General features: G+C 40.9%; 1 protein-coding gene across 1 annotated transcript; it reads left to right on the top strand.

The window, feature by feature from the left end:
- The first annotated feature begins 347 nt into the window (after positions 1 to 347).
- LOC118556182 (NACHT, LRR and PYD domains-containing protein 3-like) lies at positions 348 to 27,308 on the top strand. The gene is made up of 14 exons (XM_036128272.1): positions 348 to 414; positions 2,714 to 2,923; positions 4,795 to 4,912; positions 4,997 to 5,128; positions 5,728 to 5,817; positions 8,820 to 8,906; positions 9,185 to 9,263; positions 9,410 to 9,635; positions 17,152 to 18,925; positions 19,016 to 19,189; positions 23,285 to 23,455; positions 24,326 to 24,499; positions 26,580 to 26,626; positions 26,756 to 27,308. Exons 3-14 carry the CDS (start codon positions 4,836 to 4,838, stop codon positions 27,271 to 27,273), a joined length of 3,549 nt encoding a protein of 1,182 aa, XP_035984165.1. The 5' UTR covers positions 348 to 414; positions 2,714 to 2,923; positions 4,795 to 4,835; the 3' UTR covers positions 27,274 to 27,308.

Raw genomic sequence — 27,308 nt, 5'->3', positions numbered from 1 at the left:
TTAAAAATGTAAACGAGTTGAATGAAATCAAACCTTCCAGCTGATGCTGCGGTTCTGATCCAATATAATCAGGACCGTTTGCTCCGTGGGTTTACAGCGCATCCCTTCCTTCAAATCATGAATTAACCATTAAAAATAAAACCTGTTGGTTCCGTTTGTCTGAAAGCAACAAAAACATGAACTCAATCACCCATAAAACATTAAGAATTAAATGCAGAACTTAAACTTTGTGACCAGACATCAATCCTACATTAAACTGCAGGTGTTCATCTGATCACCGGTTCTGGTCAGCAGAACTTTATTTATTATCGGATCAGAGAAACCAGGGGATTTCCTCTTCTTCCTGAACAAACTACTTTCGTTTCCTTGCTGTGACGCGGGGGAAAAAAGCGTCTCCAGAAAGATCCTCTAAAGGTAAAGTAAGAGCTTGTTTTCCGCCTTAACCCATTAGAATTAGCCGTGAGAAGGTTGTTTTCATCAGAACCAGCAGTCAGCTGGTTCTGATGAAACAGTTCTGGCTGTGATGTCGAGCAGAAAACTGCGGTTTATCCTCGACGCTTCGCTGAATCCTAGTAATAATCATTGCGCTTTTACACAGCTTTATATGGTAATCGGGCCTGATAAATATAGAGACTTTATTATCATTAGTTTAAATAGTAACTATATGAACTAGTAACTAGAGAAAATTAAAAACACATGTACAGTGCAGGTCTTTATGTTTTCAGCCTTTAACAAAGATTTAAATATTTTACATTTCACATAAGCAGATGAAGAAAGTACTTCTAATATTTCAGAACCTCTTTCTGGAAAAATAGACTTAGACCCAGCAGATCAGTTATACCAGGCTTTCATTTTCGATGATTCCTAGAAAAAGATAAAGCTTTTGTTTTGGAGGAAACTTGTCCTGTCTTGATTGGCTGCTGGTACCAGCACCCTCCTCCTCCCACATGAACCTGCAGGGCAACAACGGATGGTTGTAGGTTGGGTCCATCTGCTGGTCAAAATGTGGAAACTCGGTTATTGAATAAACCGGAGCTGGAACCAGACACAGCCTGTATAGAAGGATAATAACCCTAATGAACATAGTACACAAGCCAAGCCCAGAATTCTAAGCGATGAACTAATCCTCTTTCGCAGTAGATCCAGAATTGATTCCGCTGGTGTCGTGGGCTCTGGATCATAAATATAATCATCTTGAATTTAATGTTTCCTCCTGGGAGGTTTACCGCAGTTCATTTTTATCTGATGGTTTCTGTTAAAAATCTGATATTTATAAGAGCAGAAGCATCTTATTTCTTCCACTACTGATTTCAACCCATCACATTGTAGCAAACTGGGTTTCTCATCTTTAACTAGGCCTTTTATCCAGGTTTAATGTTTGTTTGTTTATTGAAAAAATGTAAATGAGTTGAATAAAATAAAAGCTTCCAGCCGATGATGCGGTTCTGATCCTATATGTTAAATAATGGAAATAAACGTTCAGGTACCGTTTGCTCCATGTTTAAAGAGCATCACTTCCCTACAAACTATGATTACGCAAAAACTGCCATAAAACTTACAGAATTAAATATATACGTTGTTGCCTTTAATTTTGTAATTAGCAGGAAAGCTGAGTGAGTTAAACAGTCAACCAACATTAAGGCAAAAATCTGTTTATTAACTTTATTGGTAGCTTGGAGAGAATAAACATTGACTGGATGATTATAATGTGATCAGATTCATGTGAGCAATAAAAAAATCAACAGAAATAAAATAAATTTTCTTTCAGAAGAAAAATATAAATATGCTAAAGTTCATGCCCAAAGTAGTTAATAAACTAGAGTCAGTCTCAGTTAAAATATTGTAAATAAATTACTTTAAGAAGTATGATTTCAGTAAATTATAACCTAGATTTTACCATTGGTGTTGACTGTTAATAAATAAACATGTTATTTCAGGTCCATCTCATCTCTACTTAATCTAATTAACAGCCAGTCTTCATCTGGTTTGTGTCCCTTACTTTTCTCCAATAAGAACAATAATTAAACCTTTACTCTGTTCTCTTACATGTATCGGCTTGACAAGAAAGGAAGTAAATAACTTATTGTTCTGCAAGTTGGAAAATACTAGTTATATAATTTCTATCAACTAATCTGAGGGGATTTGATCTTGTTTAATATGGTTAAATGAAATCAGACATTTGTTGGAAGGGAAATTCAGTTAAAAGGAAATAAATTAATAAAAAGTTTTAATCATCCATGCAATGTTTGAATTCCTTAAATTTCTGATATAGTCAGTTTGTTGCAATTTAATAATGCAGAGGCTGGTTGTGATGCATATTGATGATTCAGGAAGAGAAAAATCCAAAAAAAGAAGAAATTAGGTCCCACCTAATTATTTTAGCTGAGGCCTGTTTGAATATAGAAAACTATTTGGGAAATACGCAGAATCATTGTTTCTCTTTAGATTTCATTGATAAAGGAAGTGACATCAGCATAAATGAATTTAGCAGGAAAGCTAAACCACCCACTGCTTCTGACTGGTGATTATCTGTTGCTGCTTGTTTAGGTTTCTGTGTGATGTCCTAACAGGAAGTTACTTAAAGAGGAAATTCAGTACCAATAAAACATTGCTTATGAAAGCATAAGATTTATGCTTCCTCTTTCATAATTGAAAATCCCTTTTTAAATTTTTGCTTAAAGTGCTTTTCTAGTTCAATGTCCTTATGTTGCAGCTCAACAGATAAAGAATGCAAAAAGTCCTAAAATTGCCCTGAGGTGGAAAGCACCTGAATGTTTTTCCACCTTATTATCAGCTCATACCCATCTGAGCCCATTGGCTGGAACGAGGAGCTGCTCAGCAGGTCTGGTAGGTTAGCAGATAAACAAACACTCTGACAGTGTCTGAGCTCTACGGGACCGACGGGACGCCAGAAAGTCTCCAGGTATTATATTTTATTATTAACAGTTTACAAATAATAATAAGTCATCATTTCTTGCCTAGATTACTCATTTCAGGGATGATTTCAGTTGTTTGGATGTTTTTCTTCTGCAGTCAATTTCAAATCATTGTGAGGCGTTCATGAACAGTCGGCTCTTTGTTTCCTCTCAGTGACTCTGAATTTGAAACAAATGATCTTATTTCTGAAAACTTAGTCCCATAATAGCCTAGGACACTAGGGCTGTCTCAGCATAGCAATAATGTTACAGTAGCATGCCATTCTGTTAAAGGTGACAACGTTTTCCACAACTTTTAAATTTAGAAGTAGACAAGAAAATGTTCCATTACAGGACACAAACATATAAAAGAAGGTGCTTTGGTCAGACGAGACCAAAATTTTACTTTAGGCCAACATGCAAAACGCTACTGTATGAGTGGCGGAGAACTAAGACTGCACATCACTCTGAACACACCATCCCCACTGTCAGACATGGCGGTGGCAGCATCATGCTCTGAGGGTGCTTCTCTTCAGTAGGGACAGGGAAGATGGTCAGAGTTGATGGGAAGAAACTTCAGTCACTAGACGTACCCTGAAAGACTTGCAGCTGCAGCTGCAGCAAAAAGGTGGTTCCACAAAGCATTGACTCATTTTGAAAAATGTGCTTTTCAGATTTTTAATTGTGAAAAATGTTTTAAATCATTTATAATTTCTTTCTCTTCTGCAGTGGTAAACCACCTTGTGTTGATCTTTCAAATAAAATCCAATAAACGACTTATTATTATTATGTGTGTAGTCGTAATGTGAGAACGTGTGGAAAAGTTATTTTCCACATATTCTTTCCTTTTGCTTAACGGCCCTGTGCGCAGTCAGTGATTTCAATTAGAAAATGACTGTTTAACCATTGAGACAGTCTCAGAAGGAAACATTTTGGTTTTAGTCAGGATTCTCATCTTAAGTGTGAAAAACCTGTTAAAATGATGAGCAGAATACTGAGGGCCACATTCCTTTAGACTAATTAAAGATATTCTTCCATTTCCTGCAGCAGAGAGTTTCCTGAATTCTTAGACAAGAAACCTGTTAGACTCCATCAATGCCCTGAACATGATGAACTTCAACACTTTTGTTACATTTTTAATTTATTATTGGATTTAAATGTTCGAAAGCTCAACATTTTTGTCCATCTTGGGATAAGTGTTGTACATTAGCAAAGGCTGAAGGTGTTTCTTTGTGCTTTATTAAACAAACTATTTGCTGGAATCAAACCATTGCCTCTACCATTAAAGCCTGATAAATCAGTTTCCTGCAGCTTCAGCTCAGTCATCCAACACACTGCGCTGCGCATCTTCTGCAGGAAACCGTAAAGTGGCTCAAAAGCTACAGTCTGGGGTTCTGAAACTGCATCTGTCAGACTTCATAGTCAGACAGGATCCACTTTAAAAGTTTTTGTTTAGAGGTTTTCTAAAAGAATTCAGTTTCAGCCTGTTACCATAATTATTAAAGATACCTGAGACTTGCTTTGTTCACCTTCTCTTCACCAGAACGGCTGAAAACCTCATAATGAAAATGTTAATTCTTAGTTATCTGAGTCATGGCAAAAGCAAATAGGCTAAAAATGGAGGCAACGGGACTTTGGCTCAGTTCTTTCTGAAAAGGTTTCCACGCCTATCCAGGAGTCTTTGTCAGTTCTGGTGGCTCGCACTGAGCAACCTGTAGTAGGTGTACTAATAATGAGCTGGAAGCTTTGAACACTGATGCCGTATCATCTATCAGCTGAAAGGGTCTAAATGTTTACTGAACAGGACTGTAGATGTTGCTCCATCATCTTATACCTGTTAAGCTGCGGCTCCATAACAACATCAATGTTTTCTGGTCAGATGAAGGTAGAAGGTGTGTGAGCTGAGGTGAACTGAGCAGCATGGACCAGCGTGAGGACAGAGAGGACAGAGTCCCTCCCTGTGAGACACCTCAGCATGGAGAACCTGAGGACCAGAGGTCAGATCACCTTCTCTAACCATCCAGGACTCTTCTCCATGTCAGAGCTCAGCACTCACATCACCAACCCTTCTTTGTTCACAGGAAAACACCAGAACCAGAACCAGAACCTGCACCTGCACCTGAAACTAAATGTAATCCCAGATACTTACAGAAAGGTGATTCAAAGGAGCTTGGATTTGATTTTCAATCAGACCAACCTTCAGCTGCCAACAGGTGAGTGTTTCTAAAAGTTCAAACTAATTTCTCTGCAACATATTAATGAGAACACAACTCTCTCACATATGTCTGTGTTCACATGTGAAGCTCAACACTAACACCACCGAGAGAGAGAGAGAGAGAGAGAGAGCTCTATCATTCACACACGACTGTCAAGGTCAAATGTATTTATACAGCCCATTTAAGACAACTCTAGCTGCATAAAGTATGTTACAAGCAAAACAACTCAATGAAAAAAAAACTGTAAAATAGATTAAGAAAAATATCAAACAAACATAAAAATCAAGAAAAATAAAATACAAAAACAACTATTTAAAACAATGACAATAAAAACAAAACACTTGGGTCATCTTATACTAAAAGCCATATCATAGAAATGCGTCTTCAAAATTGATTTAATCCAGATGATCCAGAGTTTGTGCAGATTTAATGTTAAGAGACGGGATGTTTTCCCATCAACCTCCCGGTTCTTTTTGGAGCAGGAATAGAGAGCAGCAAATAGGTGGGTGGGGGCATGACCCATAATTGACCAGGACTCCTCTCTATGTAACGTTCAGCTTTCAGCACTCACATCTCCCATTTCTCTTTCTTCCCAGGAAACTGTCAGAACCTCACCCCAGCTGTGTGTCCTTGAGGAGCAGTGATTCAAAGGAAATTGGGGTTGATTTCAAATCATCAGCAGAGAGGTGAGCTGTGAACCTCATACTTTTTCCTTTCTCTGTCATGTTGCCCAGGTTTAGCTCTCTAACTCTTGTAAAGCTAAGGCATTCCGATTCTTTAAAACAATGACCCTAAAAACAAAACACTTTAATGTTTAATGTTAATAATAATAATAATAATAATACATTTTATTTCAAGCGCCTTTCAAAACACTCAAGGTCACTGTACATGTAAAAACAATAAATGGTAAAAGCAGTCGTCATAATTAAAAGAAACAACACAAATTACACAGAGGAAAGTGATATAAAATCATAATGAAAAGGCAATCTTGAACATGTGGGTTTTGAGTTTGGATTTGAACACGGGTAAAGACTCGGTATTGCAGATGTCAGGGGGGAGAGAATTCCAGAGTGTGGGCGCAGAACGTGAAAAAGCTCTGCTCCCCATGGTTTTAAGACGGGCTGAAGGAACAACTAAGTGAGTGGTAGAAGAGGATCTAAGAATGCGGGAGGGAGTAGAAATTTGAAGTAAATCAGAAAGGTATGGAGGGGAGAGATTATGAATAACTTTAAAAGTAAGTAGGAGGATTTTGAACTGAATTCTATATTTCACAGGTAGCCAGTGGAGCTGCTGCAGGACTGGGGTGATGTGATGAAAAGAGGGGGTTCTAGAAATGATGCCAGCTGCTGAGTTTTGTACTGACTGAAGCATGTGAATGGATTTTTGAGGAAGACCGAAAAGAAGAGAATTACAGTAATCAATGCGGGAAGTGACCAGACTATGAACAAGAGTGCAGGTGGAGCTAGTGGAGAGAGAGGGGCGAAGGCGATTGATATTGCGTAAGTGAAAGTAAGCGGAGCGGGTAAGGTTGTTAATGTGAGAGGAGAAGGACAAGGTGCTATCAAGGATGACACCCAGACTCTTGACCTGAGGTGAGGGGGGACTGTTGTCCCATCAACCTCATGGTTCTTTTTGGAGCAGGAATAAAGAGCAGGTCAAATAGGTAGGTGGGAGCATGACCATTTAGACCTTTAAAAAAAGGAGTCCTGTGTTTCCCTCTCAGTAGTAATTAGTTAGCTTGGTAATTTTTTTTCCCTCGCTCCACTCTTGGCTGGCTACATAAGAATCAGAAATCAGAATCAGAAATACTTTAATAATCCCAGAGGGAAAGTACAGTTCCAGTACAACCATCCATCACATACATCGCAAACATTTTAGGGGAACAATTGACTGAGGCCTTGCTGCCGAGGACCCCACCTTACGCGGTTACCATAGGGTGCTGCCATTACTCTGTGGAATGATAGGAGCCACATATTGGGAGGGAAAAATACATATTTCACACTTTATCCTGATTCCAGGATACAGTTTGAGATATCAAAGAAACAAGAAAAACACATATGACGAGACAACATTTAAGCGGGAGACCTTGGAGACTAATCGCATGAAGTTCGTATGTTGTTGTGAGCATCAGTTATGTGCGTCTGTTTGGGTGAAAGTGTTTATATTTCCATGAACACTCTCCAGAGGCCATTGTCCTTGATGTTATCAGCCGGCCAACATTTCAGAAAAGCATCCTCAGGTGTCAGCCTGGGAGCGTTTCTGAGCACTCTCCGCCATAACAATCTAGGAGTAGAGATAGGGAGGGCAAATATGTTATTTGTTGTGAGGGCAAGCTGCCCTGACTTTCCCGTCAGCACTCCCGGATTATCCATAAGGGCCAGTGGGCACCAACCATGGGGGGGCACCACATGACACATCCTTTAAAAATATATTTTTCATAAATTGTTATATTATTTACTTGAAATTGTTGAAAGACCATGCATTATTTGTTTTGTGAACACTGATGTTACAATAATAAATGATAAATACATCAAGATTAGGCTACATGATCTATCACTCCCCCTCCTCAATCTGTCATAGTTGAGCTGGTCCACAAGTATGTGCAAATTTATTGTCTTTTTTAACGCTACAGAAAATTAATCTAAAATGAACAGACATCAATTAAGTGGTTGTGCTAAAATAAATAGTAAATTACATTACAGAAATCCCCTTGATTATGTCTGAAGTTTTTGACCGGAGGACAGCACGGGTAAGGGGGGGAGAGGGGGCTTTGAGGTATAGTGCCCAGGGGCACCACATTGTCTTAATACGGGCCTTCCGTCAGCTTTAAGTCTTTGCTGGCTCCACATAAATACAATATTCCAAATTGTTGGGCTTTTCCGCGCTTCACTTCCAGATTTTATCCCATCTCCCCTTGAGTTCAACCACCAAAGCCAGTCTGCGTTCCAGTACAGCCAGCTTTTCGGCTCTGCTCCTCCACCTTCCAGATCTGTCCGTTCACCGCCATAGTGAGCGCGTCATATGCAGCCGGCAGCCTGATCAAGGCCAAATGGCTACCAACATCCGCTGTATTTGCTGACACATCAAAAATCCACCAAATCCAATAAGAAAATTCCAAGTATCCTCAATCCAAACATGCAAACGTTTCCACATCCAGGACTGACTAAGTTGAAAGACACACCATTTTCCATTCAAGAATATAGGGTGTATCCCACGAAATGAGTCAAATCAGGACAAGACGGGTCCCCCTTACGTTGCCTACCTGTCGAAATTTTTTTATCAATATCATTGAGAGACCAGTTTTCCAGATCCATAGTTTACAGCGTTCGGTTGATATGAAAAAAGTGCTCAGAAAGACGAAAACACAGCAGCAGCAGGAGGGTGGGGGTGGGGGGGCAGAGCCAGAGCAGAGAGAGAAAGCAACCGTCACCGAAGAGAAAGAACAGAAGACATCTGTGGCCAACCATGGACTAGCAATCTGCTCACATGAGAGCTCTACTCCACTCAATTACCACAGGGTTCAGAAAATCCATCTGGGTTGAAAAAAAATGCTGTCAAAAACTCTCAAAACACAGAGAATGGAAAAGAGTACGGTGCATTGGGGTCGGTAGAAAAGTCCCATAATTGACCAGGACTTCTCTCTATGTAGCTTTCAGCACTCACATCTCCCATTTCTCTTTCTTCACAGGAAACTACCAGAACCTCCCAGCTGTGTGTCTTTGAGGAGCAGTGATTCAAAGGAAATTGGGGTTGATTTCAAATCATCAGCAGAGAGGTGAGCTGTGAACCTCATACTTTTTCCTTTCTCTGTCATGTTGCCCAAGTTTAGCTCTCTAACTCTTGTGAAGCTAAGGCATTCAGATCCGTTCTGACTGTGATTAAAGATGAAAATGTGGTTCTGATAGGAAAGTTGTGGTCGAGCGTTTAAAATGAGACACTTTTCTCTCTTCTGGGTTCTGTGGTGTTATCCTGGGCCAACAACTGGGCAACCAAAGACAGGACACAGGTGGCTAATGTTGTCATTTATCATAATTGTTCCTGGTTCCTCCACAGAGAGGACCAGCAGAGCCCAGAGGTTCCCAGAGGTCCGTCTGCCCAGCAGCAACAGACCCAGCTGGACTCCATATTTATGGTCTGTACCTGAACAACATCTGGTCTTCCATTGGTTCTGTTCAGTCGTCTCCATGCTGGACTTTGTGGACCAGAGGACTCCATGTCCGTCCAACCTGGTCCTGATGTTTGGCTCCATGGTCTCATTCATATATTGTTCTGTTCCAGCTGCTGGAGGACAACATGGTCACTTTTGTGAAGAAGGAGCTGAAGAAGATCCAGAAGGTTCTGAGTCCAGATTACCCAGAATGCTCAGAGAGTCGGTGGTGGGATGAGGAGGTGTTGGAGGGGGAGAATGAAGAGCAGAGGAGCAGCAAACAAGCATTATTGAAGATCACAGTTTTCTTGTTGAAGAGGATGAAGCAGGAGGAGCTGGCTGAGCGTCTGCAGACCAGTAAGAAAATTTCTCGGATTTAATCTGCATGATGTCTTAGTTATAAAACCATGATTTCGGCGTCCAGAACCAAAACAATTAATATTTGAAGTAAAGAGTCTAAATGTGGAGCACACACCTACAACATCTGGGAAAAAGTTTTTCAATGTTGTATTGTATTGTTGGCATTGCCCTAGTTAACTGGCCTTCATCAGAATTTGAACAAAACATCAAGGTCAAGTCAGTACATATGCAGGACATGCCGAGTGTCTGGCTGAAAATGTCTACATTTATAGTGTGTCCAGTGATGCCAGATTCAATCTTGATGCTACCAGCAAAGTGAAAGGCTAACTGGAAGCATGCAGAGTCACACAAGGCTACAAAACATGATAACCAAAATAAGAAATAAGAGACTGTTCATTAAAGGAAAATTTACATCATAGGACAAAACATTTGCTGTAATTGGCTGTACTTGTAATACTCTGTAATGCTGACAGCAGTGCAACCATGTACCTTAGTAGCTCTTGCTCTGCACAACTATTTTCTCAATCTTAAAATACAGAAATTGGGGACATTTCTGGGGACAGCTTTTTCAAGGGATAGGTTGTCCAAATCAGATACATCTGGTCAGCATACTCTTGAACTACTGATGAGAACCATGAGAACCAGGGGAAGGTGTCCTGCTGGTTTTCTGAAATGAGGATAAGTATCTGCTGCGTAATTGTCCTATTAAAACTCTCCACCAGACCATCACTCTGGGGGTGAGGTGGCACATGCCAGGAAACCCCCTGGAATAACTTCTGGGCCTGATTTCCATGAACGGTCCGGGCTGTTTCGAACCAGCAGAACACCACCTCCACGAGGATGGCATGCCTGCAGCCACTTGATAAAATAGTCTATGGGTGTGAGGAGATAACTGTTTTTACTAACCGTGTGACAAAACTGGCCCATGTGGTCCTCACCCACCCTTTCCATCAGTGCTCTAAAGGGTTGTTGTTAGAGCCGAGCAATGGACTGGTCCAGTGGCCCCTTGTGCAGAAGTCCATTAAATAAATTGTAGGCTCATGCCACACATGGATGACGAGACAGAGCATCCATGTTGAAATGTTTTCACTTTGCTCTCTGTTCTGCACAGTGGCATTAAAGGTTTGGGCTAGCTATACAGTCATAGCTCTCAACTCTCACGCATTGACCGTGTGACACACGCATTTCACTAACTTCACACGCTCACACGCAACATATGGCATTTCACACGCAAACATGGCATTTCTCACGCATACAAATCACAAAGCCCATCTGGGCTGCGGACCACAAAACTCCGCCTTCTGCTGAGCTGTTTCAGCTTCTTTCACAGCTTGTGGCCATCAGTAATTCCTGCTGCAGTTCGTGTTAACAGAGCAGCAGGAAGAGTGATCAGAGTTATGAATAATTTTAGTCTTAACCAGCGGTGACAGTGAGCCGGTGTTATGCTCAAAAGTGCATGCCTGCCGAGATATGCATCCCCTGTCGCGGGAGCGCGCCTCGCTCTGTACAAATGAATATCGACGGAAAAGAATTAAAATACGACCAACGGAGCGACTTGTTCTTATATTAATTATATAAAAACGTTTAAATGTACTTCTAGTGTGAAAAAAACTGTGTGTATTTGGCAGATTCGTTTACAAAAGTACGGGTGTTATGAACAACATTAAATCCAAAGTTTTTATCCGAGGTACGGCTAATTTATTTGTTGTGGTCTCTTGTCATTCACGCACAACAATAAACCGTGAGAGCCGACGTGGGTTTTGAAACTGAAAAGCTTTTTCTTAAGCGGAAGATCAAACGTGCAGACACAGCGTTCATAGACCAGTGTGATGCATTCGTGAGCGTCAGAAATCTATGGTGCATTCAGGAGCATGGGACATTTCAAACTTACAAGGAAAGAGGCATAAAACGGAATAGAGCTTAACTCATACAGTAATCTATTTATCCAGAAACAGCGTGGGCTTTCTTACAATAGTGAATGCTCTATAATTGTATTTCTATTATGTTTTGATTCTGCACATCTGCTAGCTTTTTATTCTGAAAAATCTATAATATTACAGCAGCAAATTATCAAAGTTTTTCAAAGCCTGTTTAAAAGCTCCAAATGGGGCTTCAGATCATAGAGCGACAATTGCGCTGTCATTGTTTTACAGGGCAGAATTTGCATTTGCTGACCCTTGTCCTTTAATTACAGATGGATATACAGGAATACAGTCATACAAGTGTCAACTCCTCTGAGATAGCAGGGGATGCGTTTTTTGGCTATGGGGCTGCCAAAAAACGCATCCCCCTATGTTTTTAATCTAAAAATTGACCCACACACCTGAAATTCACACTAGTAGTTCAGAACACATGTGTAAACACGTAGAAAATGTTACATCAACTACAAGTGTATATTTCTATGAAACAGCAGGGGATGCGTTTTTTGGCAACGGGCTGGTTATAAACTGTAACAGTCTAGAAGTGCATTGAGCTGAAAAGAGGGAGACATCAGCAGCTGGATCGTGCATAAAGACGCAGCGGGAACCTCTGTGTGCTTTAGTGTTGCTGCTGAGGGGAAAATGTTGACCACAAAGACTTGATGAAACTCAGCCTGATTCACCAATCAGGTTATAGATCTACAATGATAAACAAACCCATAGATTAATGTGTAACAGTGTAATAATTCGGTGAATAACTTAAAAGTACTTAATTTTATTCAGTATTATTTGAACAATTGTGTGTTTTTTATGTTTTATTCCATTAACTGAACAATAAGGTATTAATACGTCTCTTTCTCTTTTTAACAAAAGTAATACATGTCTAAATGAGATGGAGTTGAGACTCCACCGGCTCTTCCGGGGTCCAGTTAGCCCCTCCCCAAAAAAGCCCCGCCCCCAAAATTAGCATAATCTCACTCTTAACTTTTGATAAAAGTTGAGAGGTCTGATACAGTATATTTGACTCCCTTAAAAACATCAGTTACTAGAGAGCAGCATGCTCTCTCATGATAATGGATGATAGGTTACAGTATTCCAGAAGCTAGCACACCACTCTCTACAGAGAGAGGTGTGTTAGCTAGCTGCACTAGCTAGCGCTAGCTGCACTGCTAACTGCACTGCTGTGTTAGCTGCACTCTGGCATCTGCTCTGTTATAACGCCTGGTGCACAGATGCAGTCGATCAGAACTTTTTGCTCCTCTGACCTGGAATATCTCACAGTTAGGTGCAGACCATTTAAACTTACAAGAGAGCTCAGCTCTGTTATCATAATTGCAGTTTAGATCCAGCTGAAAGCTAATGCTACGTTAACTCTGGAGGAGCTATACAGCTTTGTCACCAGTCAAATGAACAATAATCCAGAGGCAGCTGTGATTGTTGTTGGAGACTTTAATCATGTTGAACTAAAGCTGTGCTCCCCAAGTTCCATAAATTCCTCAATTTCCCGACCAGAGACAATAATCACTCAATTGAGAATGATGTATTGTTAGCATTTCACTCAGCTCTCACTCACAACCGAACACCTATGTTAAGATGCTTCCCATGGACTGTGGTGAGTCTCATCTCCAACAATAATGAGAACCACTAAAGAGATAAGGTCCACAATCTAAAACCGTGGTGCTCCAGGAACAACCTGGAATTGAACACTAACAAGGCCAAGGAGGTAATAATAGATTAGAGGAGGTCCAAGAGGACTAAGGGGTGGACCTGTTTCTGTTGAATTTGCATGTTATCTAAGCCATTACAAGGCATTTGTTTGGACAGTGGTATATAGCTTGGTACTCATCATTACTCCAGACATTTTGAATTGAGAAAGCTTCCTGGAGAGAAAGCAAAACGTCTTCAACTACGGAAAACAAGTCCAGTCGTTTTGTTTTTTACTTTTTTTGGAATGTCCAAGAGGACTGAACACACTCCTCTTTGCATGCAGGGGGAGCGTGTGTAGTGTGTGGACAGCATTAGGTTTTGGGCAGTCACATCTCCTCTGACCTTTCCTGGTCCGTAAACACCTTCCACCTGGTGAAGAGGGCCAAACATCAGCTCTTCTTCCTCAGGAAACTGAAATGGACTAGAATTTCCACTAAGCTGTTAAAAAAGTTTTACATTGCTACAAAAGAAAGTGTTTTATGTCTTAGCATAACTGTGTAGTTTGGAAGCTGCACAGTGAAGGAGAAGAAGGACTAAGCACGGTTGTTGAGGACAGCCCAGGGAATTGAAAGAAAGACTTCCCTTATAATCCCACAGAGGGGAAATTTTGTCTCTACATCTAACCAATCCCTCAGGGAGCAGTGGGCTGCCTACACTGAGTGATGCCCGTGTAGCAGTCTGGAGTACCGGGTACTTGCAACCTTCTCAGAGCACAAGCACACTGCTCTAACCACTAGGCCACCACTCCCCCAATTGTGGGATTCTATCTGCAGCACGAGTCCAGAGAAGGGCCAGACGCATTGCCACAGTTCCTAAACCCTCGGCCAGTTTACCTGAAGGCAGTGGAATAAATCCCTGTTTGTTCCACCGCCTTCAGGTAAATGGAACAGAAACATCAAATCCAAAACGAACAGATTTAGTTTCTTTGCAAAAGCTGTAAGAGCTATCACCCCCTACTTAGAATGCTGAGTATTTACACGTTACAATATCACTACTGTGACTGTATATATTTTTTCACGCTTTGAACCATCAGGAATGTTTCATTTTGCAGTTTCATGTTTAAATAGGACTGACTATAAAATCGCAGTGCGATGTTTAGCTTTGTATACTTTAATCTCCCTAAAAAAAACTGTACACATTGTTTGCTCTGTTATTACCTTGTCAACATTGCTTGTTGTTTATTGTTTGTACCCTAAGTCAGGGCATGGCCCAGAAAAACTTTTCACCACAGTAAAATGCGGTGAAAATAAAATATTCTTGATTCTTGATAGTGTACACAAAACAGCAATACAGAAAGACGAGGAAATGAAAATCAGGGCTATTTAACAATCAAAAATGAGGGATTGCAACATAAAAAAAATCACATGAACTTCTGTTGTTGCAAGCACAATTTCAGCTGCTGGAGCAATAGCAGGCTGTCGTTTCCCGATGAGCAGTATGTGTAGGGGTATGCGGAGAAGTTGCACTGGTTTAGAACTGTAACCATAGTCAGTGTGAGCCCGGCATCAAAGTTATTAACAGTAAGGTTCAATATAAGAGTTACCAATATTCTGTAGCCCTTACTGTTCTATTACAGTGAAATGTTTTGATGAGGATATGGCAAAATTGTCCTGATTCTTGTTCTCCTACTCATGAGTATCTTGTTCTTTAGGCTGGTATACTTTTATGTTATCTTAATCACTGCTTAACTCAAATTAATCTTGGCTATCCTCAACTGGACCCCTTATGATGAGCAACATAAATTCATGTTGTTTTCCCTCGCCTGGACTCGGGTCACTGGTGCCCCACCCTGGAGCCAGGCCTGAAAGTGGTGCACGTTGGCTAGCACCTGGAGCTAGCACTCCTCAGGAGGGGGAAACAGTACAGTATCAACACTGTTTATAGTGAGGGTGGTCTGCTGCTTACCTCGACTCGGGACATCGTGCGTCGGTGGGCGGAATACTTCGAAGATCTCCTTAATCCCACCAACACGTCTTCCATTGAGGAAGCAGAGCCTGGTGACTCTGGGTTGGGTTCTCCCATGTCTGGTGCTGAGGTTGCCGAGGTTGTTAAAAAGCTCCTCGGTGGCAAGGCCCCGGGGGTGGATGAGATTCGCCCTGAGTACCTTAAGGCTCTGGATGTTGTGGGGCTGTGTTGGTTAACGCGGCTCTGCAGCATTGTGTGGACATTGGGGGCAGTTCCCTTGGATTGGCATACTAGGGTGGTGGTCCCCCTATTTAAAAAGGGGGACCGGAGGGTGTGTTCCAACTACAGAGGAATCACACTCTTAAGCCTCCCTGGTAAGGTCTATTCCGGGGTTCTGGAAAGGAGGGTCCGTCCGTCGGATAGTCAAATCTCGGATTCAGGAAGAGCAGTGTGGTTTTCGTCCTGGGTGTGAAACACTGGATCAGCTCTGCACCCTCAGCAGGATCCTGGAGGGGGCATGGGAGTTTGTCCAACCAGTCTACATGTGCTTTGTGGATCTGGAGAAGGCATTCGACCGTGTCCCCCGAGGGATCCTGCGGGGGGTAATCCGGGGGTATGGAGTACTGGGCCCTTTAATAAGGGCTGTCAGGTCTCTGTATGACCGGTGTGAGAGTCTGGCCCGCATTGCTGGCAGTAAGTTGGACTCGTTTCCGGTGAGAGTTGGACTCCACCAAGGTTGCCCTTTGTCACCGATTCTGTTCATAACTTTTATGGACAGAATTACTAGGCGCAGCCAAGGTGTTGAGGGGATCCGTTTTGGTGGCCTTAGGATTGCGTCTCTGCTATTCGCAGATGACGTGGTCCTATTGGCTTCATCAGGGCGTGATCTACAGCTCTCACTAGAGCGGTTCACAGCCGAGTGCGAAGATCAGGATGAAGATAAGTGCCTCCAAATCCGAGACCATGGTCTTGAACCAGAAAAGGGTAGAGTGCCTTCTCTGGATTGGGGAGGATGTGCTGCCCTAGTGGAGGAGATTAAGTATCTTAGGGTCTTGTTAACGAATGAGGGGAAGATGGAGCGGGAGATCGACAGGCGGATTGGTGCGGCGTCTGCTTTGAAGCGGGCGCTGTACCGATCTGTTGTGGTGAAGAGAGAGCTGAGCCAAAAGGCGAAGCTCTCGATTTTACCGGTCGATCTACGTTCCTACCCTCATCTATGGTCACGAGCTTTGCGTCATGACCGAAAGAACGAGATCCCGAATACAAGTGGCCGAAATGAGTTTTCTCCGTAGTGTGTCTGGACTGTCCCTTAGAGATAGGGTGAGGAGCTCAGTCATCCGGGGAGGACTCAGAGTAGAGCCGCTGCTCCTCCATGTCAAGAGGAGCCAGTTGAGGTGGCTCGGGCATCTGGTCAGGATGCCTCCTGGACGCCTTCCATGGTGAGGTGTTCCGGGCGCGTCCCACCGGGAGGAGGCCCAGAGGGAGACCCAGGACACGCTGGAGGGACTATGTCTCTCTGCTGGCCTGGGAACATCTTGGGATTACCCCGGAGGAGCTGGCCCAAGTGGCTGGGGAGAGGGACGTCTGGGCCTCCCTACTGAAGCTGCTACCCCTGCGGTCGTAGGGGTAGCAGATTTATAAGCAGAATAATATTAGAATATTAGACCAAAATGCTCCAGTTTTAATTAATTTAGTAGTACATAAATTATATATTTATGCAAGTCCCTGATGCTTAATTCTAAATAAACTCACACAAGTTTTTAAATGGTAATTTAATAATAAGTATATATATATATATATATATATATATATATATATATATATATATATATATATATATATATATATAATAATGGTATATATATATATATATATATATATATATATATATATATATATATATATATATATATATATATATATATAATAATGGTATATATATATATATATATACCATTAAAAATCTTATATTTCTGTTGCAGGGCTTCTTCCCTCAGCTTTTCAACATAACCTTAAAAACACCTTGAAGAAGAAGTTCCAGTGTGTGTTTGAAGGCATCCCTAAAGCAGGAAGTCCAACCCTTCTGAACCAGATCTACACAGAGCTCTACATCACAGAGGGAGGAACTGGACAGGTCAATGATGAACATGAGGTCAGACAGATTGAAACAGTATCCAGGAAACCACACAGACCAGAAACAACCATCAGACAAGAAGACATCTTTAAAGTCCCACCTGGAAGAGATCAACCAATCAGAACAGTGATGACAAAGGGAGTGGCTGGCATTGGGAAAACAGTCTTAACCCAGAAGTTCACTCTGGACTGGGCTGAAGGCAAAGCCCACCAGGACATCCAATTCATATTTCCATTCACCTTCAGAGAGCTGAATGTGCTGAAAAAGAAGAAGTTCAGCTTGGTGGACCTTGTTCATCACTTCTTTACTGAAACCAAAGGAATCTGCAGCTTTGAACAGTTTCAGGTTCTTTTCATCCTTGATGGTCTGGATGAAAGTCGACTTCCTCTGGACTTCCAGAACCAGGAGATCCTGACTGATGCTACAGAGTCCACCTCAGTGGATGTTCTGCTGACAAACCTCATCAGGGGGAAACTGCTTCCCTCTGCTCTCCTCTGGATAACCACACGACCTGCAGCAGCCAATCAGATCCCTCCTGAGTGTGTTGGCATGGTGACAGACGTCAGAGGATTCACCGACCCACAGAAGGAGGAGTACTTCAGGAAGAGATTCAGAGATAAGGAGCAGGCCAGAAGGATCATCTCCCACATCGAGACATCAAGAAGCCTCCACATCATGTGCCACATCCCAGTCTTCTGCTGGATCACTGCTACGGTTCTGGAGAAGATGTTGGAGACCAACAAGAGAGCAGTACTACCTAGGACCCTGACTGAGATGTACATCCACTTCCTGGTGGTTCAGACCAAAGTGAAGAAGGTCAAGTATGATGGAGGAGCTGAAACAGATTCACATTGGAGTCCAGAGAGCAGGAAGATGATTGAGTCTCTGGGAAAACTGGCTTTTGATCAGCTGCAGAAAGGAAACCTGATCTTCTATGAATCAGACCTGACAGATTGTGGCATCGACATCAGAGCAGCCTCAGTGTACTCAGGAGTGTTCACTCAGATCTTTAAAGAGGAGAGAGGGCTGTACCAGGACAAGGTGTTCTGCTTCGTCCATCTGAGTGTTCAGGAGTTCCTGGCTGCTCTTCATGTTCATCTGACCTTCATGAACTCTGGTGTGAATCGAATGAATGAGGGTCAAACCTCCAAGAAACAGAACCCAAAAATAATTCAGCTTCACCAGGCTGCTGTAAACAAGGCCTTGCAGAGTCCAACTGGGCATCTGGACATGTTCCTTCGCTTCCTTCTAGGTCTTTCATTGCAGACCAATCAGACTCTCCTACGAGGTCTGATTTCAGTGACCGAAGGTACAACCAGTCAAGAAACAGTCCAGTACATCAGGAAGAGGATCAATGACAACCTGTCTGTAGAGACAAGCATCAACCTGATCCACTGTCTGAATGAACTGAATAGTCATTCTCTAGTTACAGAAATTCAACAGTCTCTGAGTTCAGGAAGTCTCTCTACAGAAAAACTGTCTCCTGCTCAGTGGTCAGCTCTGGTCTTCATCTTACTGTCATCAGGAAAAGATCTGGATGTGTTTGACCTGAAGAAATACTCTGCTTCGGAGGAGGCTCTTCTCAGGCTACTGCCAGTGGTCAAAGTCTCCAACAAAGCTATGTGAGTTCTTTTTCAGAAACACCATCTTGTCGGCTGGAATGAAATGGAAAGAAAAATAAATTAATGCCATCTGTTTAAATCTCTTTCCAGACTGAGTGGGTGTGACATCTCTGAGCGAAGCTGTGAAGCTCTGTCCTCAGTTATTAGAGCTTCCTGCTGGAGTCTAAGAGAGTTGGATCTCAGTAACAACAACCTGATGGATTCAGGTGTGAACCTGCTGTTGTCTGGACTGGAGAATAAACATTTGCAACTGGAAATTCTCAGGTTGGTGTGTTTTGTATCTGTGCGCATAATCTTTGAACGATTTGTAAAGATTATCAAAGCGACACAACGAACAAAGCTTGGCCACCAGGTATTCATTGGTGGGCTGCCAGGCCTGGGTAGGGGGTGGTTTTCTTGGTCTCCTTATGCTTGGGAAGATAGGCTAACAAGTTTGGTCATCTCTGATTCTATAATTTTACATAGTGCCAATTCACAGCATGTCATCTCAAGGTTCAAGCAATCCTGGCTGGGACCCCCAGTTTAACACTGGTCCAATGGACTGCATTCAGCCTTTCGAGTGTCAGGGACCACCACATGGCCTTCCTGCCGTGGCTTTGTCCTTAGTTTCTTGTGAAGGCCTACACAGATACTGCACAGATACATTTTACCCCTACCAGCACTCTGGAACTTTCCAGTCTGTTCCAATCACAGTCAGAAATAATCTGAATGCCTTACCTTCACAAGATTTAAAGAGCTAAACTTGGGCAACATGACAGAGAAAGGAAAAAGTGCGAGGTTCACAGCTCGCCCATTTGCTGATTGTTTAAAATGAATAAGAATGTCCTTTGAACCATCGCTCTGTACGGATACACAGCTGGGTGCAGGTTCTGGTAGTTTCCTGAGAATAAAGAGGGCCTGGAGGTGTAAGCGCTGAAAATGTCAAGGAGAGCAGTGTCTGTGTAAGTTAAAGGAACAATAAGTAATAATGACACCTAGTGGTTAAAATCAAAACAACCCATACACAAAGCCTTTGATGGAGAACAGCTTTTTACTCAATGGTGCGTTGTTGCTGTGAAATCCCACTAAATTTATACTTTCACAGGACAGGTAAATTATGTTGTATACTGTTCTATTTCTGGTCCACTTCTCCTACTTGCTTACATGTTTGCAGCCTGCTGCTCTTGGTTTGAATGGAGAAAACTGCACTAAGATATTAGTGATGGAGAGAACCGATTGTTTATAAGGAATGTTACTTCCATCCCAGGTGACAAATGAGTATGATTTAGGTTGATTTTACAGTAAATATCTTACTTTTGCAGCATTAAACTGGGGTACTCAAGTATCCATTTATCAGTCTAAGCTGTTTTGGTCCTCACTGTTTTCTGAGCTAGGGGTTAGGTTTAGCACTGAGGTGTTAATTATGAAAGGATGAGATATAAACCCCCAAATGTTAGGGTCAGAGTGAGGCCATAGAAAGGTGAGAAAATAAATGGAAGTCTATGGAAGTCAAGGTACGGTCCTCATTATGTATTTGAACCACTGCTCCTCAAGGACAGAAACCTGGGTCCAGGTAGTTTCCTGTGAATAAAGAAAGGTAGGTGATGTAAGTGATGAGCTCTGGGCCCATGGGCTCATCCTGATGGCTCCTGGGGGCTTCAGGGTTGTGGCTATTGGGGGATTTACTGGGGCCCCTCTCTCCTCTTCCCTAAGGTGGTGTTGGTTGTTTGTACCTGTAATACCTTATCGGTTGGTTTTGCTGTTCTTTTTCTTCATCAAGACATGTCTGTAATCAAAGTAATTGGTTGAATTTATCAGGATTCCATTCTAAAGTAAAACCCGATCACGGAGGTTGGTGGAATAGGAAAAGTTAAAATTAAATAACAACATGGTAATAAGTAATTGTCCTAATGTATGGGGAGACAGTGTGGGGCAACAATAGCATAGGTGTTAGAGAGTTTGTCCTGCTGGTTTGATCTCCCACTCCCACCGTGTCAGTCATTGTGTCTTTGGGCAAGGCACTTCACCTGAATTGCCTGCCGGCAGTGGTCAGAGGGTCTAGTAGCACCGATGTAGGGCAGCCTCGCCTTTTTCAGTATGCCCAGGGCAGCTGTGGCCACTAACATAGCTCACCACCATCAGGGTGTGAATGTGCGAATGTCTGACCGTAGTGTAAAGTGCTTTGGGGTTGTTGGACTGGATAAAGTGCTAAACAAGTACGAGATAGGTATGGTTTACGTTTTTATGTCTCTACGTTGAATCAGAATAATTAGGTCTGTAAATTAATCAGATTAATTAGCAGTCTCTTTGGTCTTGTTGTCTTCCTCATGACTCAAAGTTCATTTCACTGGGTGGATCTGTCTGGTGGTGTCCTGGCGCTGATGACCCCCTGTCTATTGTTCATAACCTATAAACAGATAACACACAACAGAGTGCAATTGTTATTCTTATCTGATCATAATTTCATTTTATCAGCAGATATGCTGGTACAAAATTATGTTTATTTTAGCGTAGAAGTTTGCACATACATGCAAATAATCTAAATGTCTAAATGTATATTCAGGAGTATTTGTTAACGTAAATCATCCAAGGCCTTACCTTTCAGTGTCTGGCAGTAGATTATTTGTACTACTTATTCCATGGATGTTTCTGCTTATTACAATGTAGTTAAGCTCCTCCTTATTTTACTTAATGCACAGTTAGTGCTTAGTACATTTAATGAGCTTGATGTGGAACCCTTTATTTAACCTTTGCTAAAATTACTATAAACAAGTTAAAGCTGTATTTTTAAAGACCTAAACAGTAAACTTTAAAGTTTTTAAAGATGCACTAATTTGTAGATCTGAGAAATATGTCCTTTGTAAAACAGAAACATTTCTAAACATTTCTTATATTCAACATAAAAGCTTGACTTTAGATTGAAAACAATTGTTTGTTATGCCTAATGTGAACTTCGTTTATTACTCCTTTAATCACATTATTGAATAATCTCAGTTTTGTCTATTCAAACCTTATTATTTAAGTCCAATTTGGATGGATTTGTGCAGCTCACTATATTTTAATGTTGCTTCCTTTAAATAAATGTTTCTATTTTCGCTCCTTTTTAAATAAGAAATCTCAAATAACCACTGAAGGGTGTTATGCTGCACATCTTTGCAATATCAATGATGTTGTATTGTCTAACTTAAACATTGTCCATCTTTCTCATCTGCAGTGTTGGTTCAATTAGTCCAAACAAAATTGAAATAAAGCAATGTCAAACAATCCACATTAAAGGTACAGCACTTCTTTAATTTACTTGTGTGGTTGACAAACATTAAACAGAATGAAGTTTAGTCGTAAAATCATAAACCTTTCATTTACTCATTTATTTGCTGTCAACATCTTTATTTATCTTATTTTAAGTAAACTGTGTTTCAAAAGCTTCAAGAACCGAATGTTTTCTTTACAATAAACTAATTTAAACCCCTCTATTATTATTCTCAGCAATTTTTCTAGTCTGAATTATTTTAGGTTAATCAAGCCTCCCCCTTTGTGCTTTATTTCATTTAACTGAACTTTTAAGATAAAAGTTGTTCTGGCTTGGCATTGTTTAAAAACTCGATCTAAATCTTTGAGATGCTCTGCCAGGCGACCTTGGAAAGTGCCCTGATGGGACATTTGAGAGGTGGACTCTGTACCTGTCCATTTTGTCAGTCGAGGATATTGAAAATGTGTTAAAAATTGGCTTTATTATAACAAGGTTTCTGGTTTTTGGAGCTGCCAGCAGAGTGAGCACAGGAATGCTGAGCATAGCACATTGAGTACACATGGACTGGGGAGCGCACATCCAGGCAAACAAGAAGAGACAATCTGGCAAATCATGGTTGTGGGAGGCACGTTTAAATAAGTAGACCTGCAGGTGAATTTGCTTGATGATAATTGGTGGCAGCAGGTGACACTGATTATGGTGAGAGGAATAGTGAATGAAGAGAGATCATCCGTTAACCTTTAAAGTAATGGGTTGTATTGGATTTTATTTATAAGCATCAAAGCAAAGGTGGCTGAATATGAATGTACACCACAACTTATCTTATCTTATAGAAAAATAATTAAGATCCTTTTTAATTTCCGCTGTAACTTAGGTATGCATTACTTTGTGTTGGTTTATCACATACATTCACAGAAACATATATTGCTTAAATTTGTAGTTACTATGTGACAAAATGAAGAAAAATATTTAATTCTGCAATGAAGTTGCTCCATTATATCTACAGACGACTGAGTCATAGAAAACAATGAGCTCAGTCATGTATAGTTAACACAAAGTCAAAATTGATTTTATTGTTTCCAAGTTAAATGTCCTACCTTTAATTTGCTTTAATGTTGATTGTTATGCAGGCTTAATTTCTGTAACCTGACCCAGAAAAGCTGTGAGGGTGTGTCTTCAGTCCTAAGCTCTTCATCCAGTCTAATAGAACTTGACCTCAGCAACAATGACCTGCAGGACTCAGGAGTCACGCTGCTGTCTGCTGGACTCAAGAATCCGCACTGTGAATTGGAAATACTAAGGTTTGGATTCATCATCAGGAATTGCAACTGGGATTTTTAATGAGAATAATTTGTATTTACTTTATGTCTTTATATATGTTGTCATCTTTCATATGTTTCAAATATTTTCACACAGTTTTACTGTAAACTGTATTGAATGTTGTTTTTATCAAACGTTTGAATCATTTAAATATGTTTCAATATAAACCTAAAATCAATTAAATTGCTTTTCAACTGTTTTTTATCTGTTTAAAAAGATGATCTCATGGGGTGTTAAAATTATTGCAATTATTTACAGTGATTGAAGTATAATTGATGAGCAATTAATTACAATAATCCAAGGAATATTTCTAGATGACCCATCTGAAACTACATAACTCAATAAAAGGCATTAATATATGCAGTGTTAAAAGGTGAATAATTTAATTGTTTTTTTAACATAGATTTCTTTTTTATCTTACATTTTTAACACTTTTTCAAAGGTATTGTTTCCATTGTTAAAAGCTATTTACATTTTTGTAGCAGTACAATGATTCAACAACACAAATTGAACAGGCACCTAATTTAAGTATGTTTTTAAGGTTGGGGGAATTTAAATGGTTAACAAAACTGAAGGTAGAATTATAGACTATTCCACTAAAAATGTAATGGCCTTTGAGACATTTTGAAGACAATGATCCATAAACATGTGGTAACATGAACAAAAGAGTGATCAACCAGACAGAAAGTCAGCCTTCCTTCATGGACATCTTAGACCATAGACCTAAACCCTTTAGAAGAGAAGAAGGCATCATAGTTCTGGTTTTAAAAGTTTGTGTCAAATGTAACCTGTTTTTGATGACTATTATGCATAGTGTTCTCTGTTATGACTGTTGTTCTGTATACCTGTAGGCTGTCAGGATGTATGATTGCAGAAAAAGGCTGTATGTCTCTGGCATCAGCTCTGAGGTTCAACACTTCCTTTCTGAGAGAGCTGGATATCAGCTACAACAATCCAGGAGAGAAATCAGTGAAGCTACTGAATGAAAGACTGGATGATCCACGCTGTAGCCTGGACACTCTCAGGTATGAAGAGCCCCAGATTTATTTATGGTTATGCTGGAATCTTTTGTCGATCCAGTTGGTGGAGAGAAGATAACACGTAAAGGTGCATAGCCACGTTATTTTATTATTGGTTGGATAGAAAGATTTTATGAAAGATTATCCCGTCCTGCTGGCATATTAGTTGTTATTTTGGTGTTTTATGCTTTATTTTGCTCAACTTATTAGTAAATAAATCCTTTCATGTTTGTGTATCATTTTAATTGAAGTGTGTACTGTGCATTCGCAGCAGGGGTTAGAGCAAGGAAGTGGCTAACGGCTATTAGCATCTCCCAGAGAAATAATGAAGAAAAGTCCAAGATCCAGTGAAAAAAACACACAAAAAATATGATTCCAAGAGGGAAAAGACTGGAATGTCGTTGGGAATACAGTATGATCGTTGTACAGAATACAGTATGACCACAGAGTTGACTGACATGAGTAAATGTTCTTTTATGAGGCTCTTAAAGTTGCTGTAGGTCAGTTTAGGTTGGTCTTCGATCATGCCGAGCTGCCACTTTACTGTGAGGCATTGCAGAGGGTCAGGCTGGGTTCGGCATTATTTAATAATGATTTATTAATTAAGCTAATTATTAAGATAGTTCTGTGATACTGCCTCTAGATGGCGCCACATCTGTTTATGTCTTTTAATCACTCCCAAGAGTGAATTATCTTTCAGTTTAAAAAGGACCACTAAAACACTACCAAGATGAAGGCTTGGTGTATCACCTTATTTTATCATCATCAAATGGTTTTTGGTCTTTTTTATAAGCATATTATGTGGCTATGTATCTTTAAAATACTGAGAAAACACTTTATTATGTGACCAACATGTTTCAGTTCATGGCCTTCCTCAGAGTACCTCAAGGTCCTCAGGGCTACAACCCAAAAGTTAGTTTGAGACTCAATTAGGATGGCACATGTGACTGATTGGACCCAACCTCTGTAGGGTCCAGGTATCACTTCATGGTACCGGTAGTAACTCTGTCCCTGATCAAATGCAAAACTATTTAAAAGCAGTAACATGTCTGTCGCTTCCACCAGCAGAACCCTTCCTGTTTCTGGACTTGTCTCATTGTTGTCCCTTTTGCCAGGTCATGTACAAAAGAGGGTGCAGCTCTCATACTAAAAGTTAGTGGTAGGGAGAAATCTTTAAACTTGCTGCACACTAAAAAGTCAGATGTATGGAACTGTGTGTAGATGTGTTTGGACTGTTTAGCAGCAGTAGAGCTTTCTGAGCTATCTAAAATCTTAGCTTCATCTAAACCTTCCACCTGTATGTTAGACCCAAACCCAACCAAGTTGTTTAAGGAGATATTGCCTTTGATCAGTGGCACTATTTTAGACAGGATCCCACCTAACTGGTTAGGAGTTGATTTGCTGATCTGACCCGTTTTCAGTTTCAGTGAAACCCCCTCAGATGAATTATATGCGTTTCATGCACATCAGCACTCAGACCAATGCTGATTTCCATCTATGTGTGACAAAAACAGGAATATTCACATTTACATTAGATGAAGGTTGTTTCCATCATTTCAGTGTGTGTTATGTTATTGTATGAAGCTAAATCTGATTGGATTTCTTTGTAAAGTTTTAAACCATGAAAGCTCAGACTCATGAACAAGGATCAGATTTGATGCTTGTTGAGTTAAATGAAAGTTTTATCATATTCGGCACTTTGAATCGTCTGTTACTGAAAAGTGCTTTACAAATAAATAATAATGTCTTGCCGTGTGGTTTAGTACTTTGTGGTTTGTTATTGTCGATTAAAACAATTTTTGTGACTGCCACCAATTTTGATGGGTTCCTGTTTTTACATACCAAACCATGCTTGAAATATTGTTCTCTGTACAAAGGTGTGGTACATGAGACCCCAGGTGTTAACGTCATTAACACCAGAACAGCCAACACTCTAACAAATCCCTCCATATATTTCCAGAGTTTAGCTGATCTTCACATTTATCGAGCAGAAATACACTGCTAACAAATAAAGGATCACTTTTTAATCAGAATTATACCATTAGCTACATCAGCCACTGATGATCTGATCCCCTCCCCCTTTCAGGGTGAAGCCGGCTGGAGTCCAATGGTTGAAACAAGATGTAAAGAAGTGTAAGTGTGATTTTATTTGATTCATGACAACGAAGCAGCCTTCTCCATACTGCCCCATCACTCATTCAGGAGTCATCATCAATAAATGGTCAATAACTGCAGTTGGAGTGTCTTTGTTCTCTTCCTCAGATTCCTGTCAGCTCACAATAGACACAAACACAGTGAGCAGAAGACTTGAACTGTCTGAGGACAAAAGGAAGGTGGAACATGTGGACCAGGATCAACCCTACCCTGACCATCCAGACAGATTTGATCACTGTCAGCTGCTGTGTAGAAATCGTCTCACTGGTCGCAGTTACTGGGAGGTGGAATGGCATGGAAACGTTCGAATATCAATAAGCTACAAAGGAATCAGAAAGAAAGGGTCTAGTGAAGACTGCGTGTTGGGATTTAACAACCAGTCCTGGAGTCTGGGCTGCTCAGATTATGACGGTTACTCTGCTTGGCACAATAAGAGAATAACACCCATCTCCTCCTCCTCCGTCTCTAACAGAGTAGGGGTGTATGTTGATCAACCTGCTGGCATCCTGTCCTTCTACAGAGTCTCCTCAGACTCTCTGATCCACCTCTACTCCTTCAACACCACCTTCACTGAACCTCTGTATCCTGCGTTTGGAATTTGGACTAATTCATCAGTGTTCCTGTAAAGCGTATAAAGAGTTAACCTTGTTTGCAAGCTGAA

This window comes from Fundulus heteroclitus, chromosome 24, assembly GCF_011125445.2.
Source record: "Fundulus heteroclitus isolate FHET01 chromosome 24, MU-UCD_Fhet_4.1, whole genome shotgun sequence".
NCBI classification, from domain to species: domain Eukaryota; kingdom Metazoa; phylum Chordata; class Actinopteri; order Cyprinodontiformes; family Fundulidae; genus Fundulus; species Fundulus heteroclitus.
The sequence above is the reverse complement of the archived record's forward strand: the minus strand, read 5'-3'. Positions and strand labels throughout refer to the sequence as shown.